Genomic DNA, 10,727 nt, shown 5'->3' on the forward strand with positions numbered 1-10,727 from the left:
TGTTCATCTGTACAAACAGTAGTATGTAAGTATAAACACCATGGGACCACGCAGCCGTCATATCGCTCAGGAAGGAGACGTGTTCTGTCTCCTAGAGATGAATGTACTTTGGTGCGAAAAGTGCAAATCAATCCCAGAACAACAGCAAAGAACCTTGTGAAGATGCTGGAGGAAACGGGTACAAAAGTATCTTTATCCACAGTAAAACGAGTCCTATATCGACATAACCTGAAAGGCCGCTCAGCAAGGAAGAAGTCACTGCTCCAAAACCTCCATAAAAAGGCCAGACTATGGTTTGCAACTGCACATGGGGACAAAGATTGTACTTTTTGGGTACTTCATGAGGATGGAAAACTATGTGGATATATTGAAGCAACATCTCAAGACATCAGTCAGGAAGTTAAAGCTTGGTCACAAATGGGTCTTCCAAATGGACAATGACCCCAAACATACTTCCAAAATTGGTGCAAAATGGCTTAAGGACAACAAAAGTCAAGGTATTGGAGTGGCCATCACCTCCATCCTATAGAACATTTTTGGACAGAACTGAAAAAGCGTGTGCGAGCAAAGTCTACAAACCTGACTCAGTTCCACCAGCTCTGTCAGGAGGAATGGGCCAAAATTCACCCAACTTATTGTGGGAAGCTTGTGGAAGTCTATCCAAAACGTTTGACCCAAGTTAATCAATTTAAAGGCAATGCTACCAAATACTAATTGAGTGTATGTAAACTTCTGACTCACTGGGAATGTGATAAAAGAAATAAAAGCTGAAATAATTCTCTACTGTTATTCTGACATTTCACATTCTAAGACGGGACATTTTTACAAGGATTAAATGTCAGGATTTGTGAAAAATTGAGTTTAAATGTATTTGGCTAAGGTGTATGTAAACTTCCGACTTCAACTGTAGCCTTGTGACTTATTTTATTGTTGCAGATTTAAGAGTGTTTAAGGGCTTGTAAGCATTTCACTAAAGTCTACACCTGTTGTATTTGGCGCATCTGATAAATACACTTTGACTTAATTGCATATTATTTACATCTATTTTTATGACTTTCTTTTACATTTCACATCAAAAGTATGGGCTTTTAGGATAATTGAGAAGAAGTCAGTTCTTTCAAAGATTATTTATATAATGAGCCTCTTCCTCTCTGGTGGGTTTTTATTTTTTTCCATGGAGGAAGTCGCTTTACGATGACGTTATGACGTAAAATATTTGTCATGACGCTCTGGAAGAAAAAAAATGACTCGTTAGATTCGATGAACTATCGATGCCTACATCTAGGTCGGTTTTAATGCATGAACAAACCAAACAAGGCGACGTTTTGTAGGCAAAAGGAAAGGGAGTGAAAAACCAAACGAATCTCGGCGCATTCACTATTCTGCTCTGAGTCTATGGTAACAACAGATGGACTCGTTGCGCCTGTGTGCCACTGCCGGAGTCGACAGTGCATTTGTGGGTGAGGGAACGACGGCAAAGGCGGAAGAAGGCGCATCAGCAGTCAGATTGGAAGCTAACTGGTTGTTGCAAGATGCTTGTAAACGACAGTTATCTGCACGGGTATGTAATAAAATGAACACCATGCGAAGTTAATCATACATTCACGTAATATCTGCCATTATTAAGATTTGACTACAATTTCCCACTTTTTGCAAAATACTCCCATCCCCCCCAAAAACAGCAAAATACCGTACACTCGTGACAGAGGCACAAGGGGACAACTAACACGAATGTTCTTTGCAGTGTAACTGACTGACAAGTTGTTAAACACACTGGTAGTTAGCAGACTAATGATACAGAAGTATTATCAATATTACATCGATTTAGGAATCAAATGTTTTCTACTGCAGTTTTCTCACATCCCTTTGCTTTGGGCTAGAATACATACACTATAAGCAGCCACATATTAAGCTTGTATTGTACTATTTAAAGACTTGCATCAATGTTCCGCGTGGAGTTTAGTCATGGCAGTGGAAACAATGTAACGACTTAATGTTTGCGTATTAGTGAAATTAAACTTGATATACATGTCCCACCACACCTACAACAATATGTTAAAGTACACTGAACAGAAATATAAACGCAACATGTAAAGTGCTGGTCCCCAGTTTCATGAGCATAAATAAAAGATCCCAGAAATGTCAAATCAAACTTTATTTGTCACATGCGTTGAATACAAGTGTAGAGCTTACTGTGAAATGCTAGCTTACAAGCCCTTAACCAACAGTGCAGTTCAAGAAGAGTTAAGAAAATATTTACCAAATAAACTAAAGTAAAAAGTAACACAATAACATAACAATAACGAGGCTATATACAGGGGGTACAGGTTAGTTGAGGTAATTTGTACATGTAGGTAGTGGTGAAGTGACTATGCATAGATAATAGTGGGGGGGGGGTGTCAATGTAAATAGTCCGGTGGCTATTTGATTAATTGTTCAGCAGTCTTATGGCTTTGGGGTAGAAGCTTTAAGGAGCCTTTTGGTCCTAGACTTGGTGCTCTGGTACTGCTTGCCGTGCGGTAGCAGAGAAAACAGTGTCTGACAATATTTATGGGCTTTCTTCTGACACCACCTATTATATAGGTCCTGGATGGCAGGAAGCTTGGCCCCAGTGATGTACTGGGCCGTACGCACTACCCTCTGTAGCGCCTTACAGTCAGATGCCGAGCAGTTGCCATGCCAGGTGGTGATGCAACCAGTCAGGATGCTCTCGATGGTGCAGCTGTAGAACTTTTTGAGGATCTGGGGACCATGCCAGATCTTTTCAGTCTCCTGAGGGGGAAAAGGTTTGGTCGTGCCCTCTTCACGACTGTCTTGGTGTGTTTGGACCATGATAGTTTGTTGATGTGGACACTCTCGACCTGCTCCACTACAGCCTCGTCGATGTTAATGGGGGCCTGTTCGGCCCGCCTTTTCCTGTAGTCCACGATCAGCTCCTTTGTCTTGCTCACATTGAGGGAGAGGTTGTTGTCCTGGCACCACACTGCCAGTTCTCTGACCTCCTCCCGATAGGCTGTCTCATCGTTGTCGGTGATCAGGCCTACCACTTTTGTGTCGTCAGCAAACTTAATGATGGTGTTGGAGTCGTGTTTGGCCACACAGTCGCCAGTTGGTCCGCGTATGCTTTGAGTACACATCCTAGTAATCTGTCTGGCCCCGCGGCTTTGTGAATGTTGACCTGTTTAAAGGTCTTGCTCACATTGGCTACCAAGAGCGTTATCACACAGTCATCCAGAACAGCTGGTGCTCTCGTTCACGCTTCAGTGTTGCTTGCCTCGAAGCGAGTGTAAAAGGAATTTAGTTCGTCTGGTAGGCTCGTGTCATTGGGCAGCTCACGCCTGGGTTTCCCTTTGTAGTCCGTAATAGTTTAAGCCCTGCCACATCCGACGAGCGTCAGAGCCGGTGTAGTAGGATTCAATCTTAATCCTGTATTGACGCTTTGCTTGTTTGATGTTTCGTCTGAGGGCATAGCTCGATGCGGATTTTGCCTGTAATCCATGGCTTCTGGTTGGGATATGTACGTACGGTCACTGTGGGGACCACGTCGTCGATGCACTTATTGATGAAGCTGATGACTGAGGAGGTATACTCCTCAATGCCATTAGATGAATCCCGGAACATATTCCAGTCTGTGCTAGCAAAACAGTCCTGTAGCTTAGCATCCGCGTCATCTGAAAACTTCCGTATTGAGAGAGTCACTGGTACTTCCTGCTTTAGTTTTTGCTTGTTTTGCATGCTTCTCTGTGTGTGGAGTAAAGGTGGTCTAGAGTTTTATTTTTTTATCGTTGTACATGTGACATTTGGTAAAACTGATTTAAGTTTGCCTGCATTAAAGTCCCCGGCAGCTGGATGAGCATTTTCTTGTTTGCTTATAACCTTATAGAGTTGGTTGACTGCAGTCTTAGTGCCAGTATCGGTCTGTGGTGGTAAATAGATTGCTACGAATAATACAGATGAGAACTCTCTTGGTAGATGGTGTGGTCTACAGCTTATCATAAGGTACTCTACCTCAGGCAAGCAATACCTTGACTTCTTTAATATTAGACATCGCGCACCAGCTGTTATTAACAAAAAGACACACACCCCCACTCCTCGTCTTACCAGACATAGCTTCTTCTCTTGTTCTGCTGGTGCATGGAAAATCACGCCAGCTCTATATTATCCGTGTTGTCGTTCAGCCACGACTCAGTGAAACATAAGATATTACAGTTTTTAATGTCCCTTTGGTAGGATAATGGTAATCGTAGGTCATCAATTTTATTTTCCAATGATTGCATGTTAGCAAGTAGAACGGATGGCAGTGGAAGTTTACTCGCTCGCCTACTGATTCTCAGAAGGCAGCCCGACCTGCGCCCTCTTTTCCTCCATCTTTTCTTCACACAAATGACGGGGATTTGAACCTGTTCCCGGGAAAGCAGTGTATCCTTCTCGTCAGACCCGTTAAAGGAAAAAGCTTTTTCCAGTTCGTGGTGAGTAATAGCTGTACTGATATCCAGAAGTTATTTTCGGTCATAAGAGACAGTAGCAGCAACATTATATACAAAATACATTTTAAAAAGTTACAAACAACGCAAAAAAAATATAGAAAAATAGCACAGTTGGTTAGGAGTATGTAAAATGTCAGCCATCCTCTTCGGCGCCATCTTATCACTCAAATTTTGTTGCCAAATCTGTTTATATCCCTGTTAGTGAGCATGTTATCCTTTGTCAAGATAATCCATCAACCTGACAGGTGTCATATCAAGAATCTGATTAAACAGCATTATCAATACACAGGTGCACCTTGTGCTGGGGGACTAAAAGGCCACTCTAAAAAGTGCAGTTTTGTCACTCAACACAATGCCACAGATGTCTCAAGTTTTGAGGGAGCATGCAATTTGCATGCTGACTGTAGTAATGTCTACCAGAGCTGTTTCCAGATAATTTAATGTTAATTTCTCTACTGTAAGCCACCTCCAACGTCATTTTAGAGAATTTGTCAGTATGTCCAACCGGCATCACAACCACAGACCACGTGTAACCACGCCAGCCCATGACCTCCACATCCGGTTTCTTCACCTGTGGGATCATCAGAGGGGGAAGGGCGGGGTGCTGAGGAGTATTTCTGTTTGTAATAAAGCCATTTTGTGGGCAAATATTGCAAATATTTTGCTGAGTTACTGTTCATATAAGGAAATCAGTCAATTGAAATAAATTAGGCCCTAATCTATGGATTTCACATGACTGGGCAGGGGCGCAGCCATGGGTGGGCCTGGGAGGGCATAGGCCCACCCACTTGGGAGCCAGGCCCAGCCAGAGAATGAGGTTTTACATACATTGCAGTAAAGGCCCCCCTCTACATTTTCCAGTAGATAGGCATTCATGTAAATTGTTTAGACCTTGAATTTCTCAATTATGTGCACATAATATGGTTCTATCTCTTGCAGGATTTAAGAATAAGCCAACATTCAAGTTTGAGCGCCTGAATGGAGCAACAAGACCTGAACCAAGATTTAGATTAAAACAATATATATATATATATATATATATATTCAACACAAGCTCAGATAAGACAGATAATGGCGAGCAGAAGAAAATCAACAACGCCTTGCATGGTCCCTCCTGTTCAAATGGTGGATTCAGACCCTGACATGGAGGTCGTTAAAGAGGGAGACGGAGAGGCTGAGGAGGGGGCCGCTAACTGTCCTGTGGAAAACTCAACTGAAAGCATCCCGAATGAGGATGACTCACAGGCCATCGACCACTTCATTAAAACTATGGACTCGAGTACGGCAGAAGGAGGTTATGAGTGCAAGTACTGCAGCTTTCAGACCTCACAGCTCAATATGTTTACCTTGCATGTGGACACTGAGCACCCAAATATAGTTCTAAACTCATCTTATGTGTGTGTTGAATGTGACTTTCACACCAAGAGATATGATGCATTGTTGGAGCATAATGCACGTCACCACCCTGGAGAAGACAATTTCACCAGGACTATGGTGAAACGCAACAATCAAACCATCTTTGAGCAGAGAGTCAATGACTTGACCTTTGATGGCAGTTTTGTTAAGGTTGAGGAGGATGATGACACATCCTGTAAGGGTATTGCCCTAAGCAAAACGCCAATCATGAAGATCAAGAGTAGGTCTGAGGCCAAGAAGTTTACAGGGTCACACAAAATGGCAGATTACAGTGTCATTAAAGTGGAGAGTGATGGGGAGGAAGAGATGGAGGAGGTGGTCCCCCCTCCTGTCACCCCCAATGTAGTGGCTGTGTCGACCCCTCTGACCATTCAACCTATTCAGCAAAGCATAATGGTCAACAGCCCAAACGTGCTCCAAATAAAGACCAGTAACTCTGCCACAATGCTCCCCCCAGGGACATTGGCTCAAGTTCTGTCTGCCTTACAGAATCAGCAGACCTCCCAGACCCAGCTCCTCATCCCGGTCAGTAGTATCCCCACATACAATGGGGCCATGGACAATAATGTCCTGCTGGTCAGCGCCTACAACAGGTTCCCTTACCCATCTGTGTCAGAAATCATGGGCCTAGCAGCCCAAACCAAGTTCACAGAGGAGCAAATAAAGGTATGGTTCTCTGCTCAGCGGCTGAAGCACGGTGTGAGCTGGACCCCGGAGGAGGTGGAGGAGGCCAGGAGGAAAAAGTTTAACGGCTCAGTGCAGGCGGTGCCACAGACCATCACTGTCATCCCAGCCAATTTTGCAACAGCAGCCAATGGCCTGCAGTCCATCTTTCAGACTTGTCAGATTGTAGGGCAACCAGGGATGGTTTTGACTCAGGTCGGGGGTGGCAACGCTGTCCCTGTGGCCTCACCCATCACGTTAGCTGTAGCTGGGATCCCCAACCCCAGAACCAGTGTCAGTAAGGTGCCAGAACCCTCCACCTCTGAGACCGCTTCTCCACTCAGTCCCGATTCCCTGGGAGCGCGACCTAAAAAATCCAAGGAGCAACTAGCAGAGCTGAAGGCCAGTTACCTGAGACGACAGTTTGCCACTGAGGCAGAAATCTCTCGGTTGATGAAGGTCACTAACCTCACCAAAAGAGCAATAAAGAAGTGGTTCAGCGATACACGCTATAACCAACGCAACTCAAAGGACCACCACGGCGTTGCCTTAAATGACATTTCAGTCAGCGCCAACAGTAACGACGGCAGCAGCAGCACAGCCATTGTGATCGACTCCAGCGACGAAGCCAGTGAATCCTCTCCGACAACCCAAGGGCCCATTTATGATCCACGAATCAAGTTCCGCCACGCCTTTCCTGACTTCACACCTCAGAAGTTCAAGGAAAAGACTCCGGAGCAGCTTCTGCTTTTGGAGGCCAGCTACCAGAAGTCTGACAAACCTAGCGATGAGGAGCTAAGTAGGCTTAGAATGGAGACTAAACTGACTAGGCGAGAGGTGGACGCCTGGTTCTCCGAGAGGAGAAAAATGCCAGTGGACTCTGATGGCGCAGAGGAGCCGGAGAGTGAACGGATCAAAGCGCCTTCCTCTGGGCAAGAGGCTCAGACTCCACCCAGCGGCCGAAAGATAATGAAGAAAACCCCAGAGCAGCTACACGTCCTGAAAAGCACCTTTGTTCGTACCCAGTGGCCCTCTGCTGAAGAGTACGACAAGATGGCAGAGGAGAGCGGGTTACCCAGAACCTACATTGTTAACTGGTTTGGAGACACCCGGTATGCCTGCAAGAACAGTAACCTGAAGTGGTACTACTTGTACCAGAGTGGAAAAGTTAACGAGGCAATGAACGGAGGTGAACTTAAGAAGAAGCCACGGAAACGCTTTCGGGGTTGGTCCAGGAGGACGAGGCGGCCATACCCCTGCAAACAAACAACCCCTGCCATCAAAGTCAAGACGGGTAAAGAGATTTTAAAGGAGCACTACCTCAAGCATAAGGTCTTAAATGAGAAAGATTTGGATGAACTGGTGGCCAAGTCCAGTATGAGCTATGAGCAGGTGCGGGACTGGTTTGCGGAGATCAGCAGGAGGGAAGAGAAAGGCCTTGACCCTTTCAGTGACGGTGAAGAGGAGACGCATGGCGACAGTGAGGCAGAGATGGAAGTGAAAGAGCAAGGGGATGTCGTCACTGATGAAAAAAACGATAACAAAGATGATGAAAATAACAATGATGAAGTTGAAAATAATGACAATGAAACCACGGAAGAGCCTCAATGTATCAAGCAATCACAGCCGGAGTCAGAGGATCAGTGATTAAAGGTGAGTGATGATGAAAAGGGTGGGTAGAATGAGCTCATGCATGAAATCATTTTATAATTGTAAAGGCATTCATTCCTTGTGTGTCCTGGATGTTTCTTTTTTTAACATAGCAATTTTTTCCCCCCTCTGAATTGAATTAAATTAGCCTAATACAAATGTAATTACCTTTTTTACCTTGATTTCCTCTTTATACAGTCAATGAGGAAATTTGAACACTAAGTAGAAGAAAATCTCATGTTTTCTCATTTGTGACGTGTTTTGCTCCCACAGAATTCACATTGGTTGCCTACAGAAGAGATGAAAAACACAGGTGAAATGTACTAAGTGTTTGTGTTATACTGCATGGACCAACCAGACACAAAGAAACAAGAGAAGGTGTATGATGCCAAATAATTTTAGCAAGGAATAATAGATACATACAGTATGTTTTACCTTTGTTTAAAATACTATTTGGTCTTTTGGGACATTTTAGTCATTTGACCTTGCTATCTTTACTAAATCCAAGACATGTCGATGAGGTTAAACCTCACCTTTTTCTTGTAGGTTATGTGATAACATTGAACCGTTTTTTAAATCGTGAAATTGTGTCAAGGTTCAAGGGAATTTCCCATGTATTTTCTTTGATGTACTGACAAAACGGTTTTTAAAACCTCACAGATTTGTGAATATTACTTAAATCAGTGCCATCTGTTTTTGGGTTATGTTTTAAATGGAACCAGTGCTTTAGTTCTACAAAACTGTTTTTATATGTATTCAAGTTCTTTGTTAGTCTTAAATTACGAAATATGGAGTAAGCTTGGTTAATATTATGCTCAGTTTTTTGGGGTGTTTTTTTTTTTTTTTGTATGTTGGCTTTCCAAATGAAAAAGGCATGTGTGCTGTAATTCAGGACTTAGTAAACATTACCTCAGTCTTTTAAGCTATGAGTTGAAGAAAGTGACTGTTCATTTTAGATGCGTTATAAAAATACACATGAAACATCTTCATTCACAATTTGCTTCAGATGGCAGTTTTTTCTAAAGTAACTAACTTGTGCTTTCCCCCCCAAAATTACGGGTTAAAATCTTTCAGGTGTACAATGACAATATATATATATAGGGTGAAGTTACCACAAGCACTTGGTATGGTTCCTTTATAATCGAGAGCCAATTTTACTTTAGTTACATTTTTTTTTACTTTTTTTCCTCTGCTTATCTTCAAGGACTATGCTAAAAATCTGGATGTACAGGTTATATGCAACTGTACATCAAATAACAATCAATTGAGGGGGATGGTGAATTGTAAATTATTGTTTTGGTTCTCTGTTTTCAGTAGACAGGGAACCTTAGTACAGAATTTATATGATAAGCCCAATTTGTAAGTCGCTCTGGATAAGAGCGTCTGCTAAATGACTTAAATGTAAATGTAAATAAGCCTTTTGCCATCCTTAATTGCTGTAATAATTGACAAGTATGATTAGTCTATTTATTATATCTTACTTTCATGAATACTTTTTATCCGAAGCTAAAATAAACTTTGTCAAGAAATGTATTTAGTTTCAGACCAGTGGTTTTGCAGGGAAGAAACAGATTTTCAGTAGTCAATGTCAAGCTATAGGAAAACTGCAACTAACTGTAAGCCATTGAGATCTACTAAAATACAAAATGTATTATTTGTTTTACAGTCAGACAATACATTTGTGTGTGACATGCTTGTATTTAGAAGTGTGGACAACACTGCACCCTGATTTTTGACTTTTGTGCAATTATTGTTCGATCTACTACAAACTCAACTTGAGTTTTGATGCATTTGCGTTCCACAATTTGTCATACCTCTGAAATGGTTATCTTAATATAGACATCTACGCAGCAAAACATACTTGAGGGAAATATGATTTTAATAAGATATTGGATGTCATTATTTGAACCTTACATCATTAAATGGCAATACTTGTCAATCCAGTTGTATTTATACCACCTGATAGGTTTATTAAGAACGAGCCATGCTGAGGTAGGTTTATTAAGAACGAGCCATGCTGAGGTATACTCTTATGGTTCAGATTCTTCTGGTATGGCTGTCTTTTTATTCCAGGAGGTGGAGCTATTTGCAATGTTATTGTTTTTCTAAACCAACTTTGAATAAGGTAAGCCAGAGTGGGGTGATATAACATTTCAAGTACCGTTTTGAGTACACTTGAAATTGCTGTCACCTGTCCTACCAGTGTTACAATGATGGACGTAGTGTAGGGGACTGGCTTGGTAGAACTAGTCACCTTTGCGGTCAACCTATATTATCTTCATATAATTAGTTATATTATGGCTTCACACAGTAACAAGTCCAGTGTCATTTCACTGGAGATGCATTTACCCAAAGAGAAATGTCCTGTTGTGCTGAAATGCCCCACAAAAATGTGTTGGCAGGCTGAAAATCCCCACTAAGATTTATTGCCTTGCTCAATGGGAGACTGCTTGATATTTGGCCATCGAAGAGTTAATGTTAAAGAGAACCGGCCAAATCAAGGGTGTGACC

The 10,727-nt window shown here is 42.4% G+C and overlaps 1 protein-coding gene across 1 annotated transcript; it reads left to right on the forward strand.

Moving 5' to 3' along the window:
• Positions 1 to 1,213: 1,213 nt before the first annotated feature.
• Positions 1,214 to 9,945, forward strand: LOC106588369 (zinc fingers and homeoboxes protein 1). Its single transcript, XM_045709633.2, has 3 exons — positions 1,214 to 1,561; positions 5,427 to 8,219; positions 8,490 to 9,945. Exon 2 carries the CDS (start codon positions 5,559 to 5,561, stop codon positions 8,211 to 8,213), a length of 2,655 nt encoding a protein of 884 aa, XP_045565589.1. The 5' UTR covers positions 1,214 to 1,561; positions 5,427 to 5,558; the 3' UTR covers positions 8,214 to 8,219; positions 8,490 to 9,945.
• The last annotated feature ends 782 nt before the right edge of the window (positions 9,946 to 10,727 follow it).

The sequence above is a fragment of the Salmo salar genome, chromosome 27 (assembly GCF_965601325.2).
Source record: "Salmo salar chromosome 27, fSalSal1, whole genome shotgun sequence".
NCBI classification, from domain to species: Eukaryota; Metazoa; Chordata; class Actinopteri; order Salmoniformes; family Salmonidae; genus Salmo; species Salmo salar.

Bases quoted from the DNA above. Each gene is read 5' to 3' on its own strand.
- LOC106588369 (XM_045709633.2), top strand. From the start codon at position 5,559: ATGGCGAGCAGAAGAAAATCAACAACGCCTTGCATGGTCCCTCCTGTT.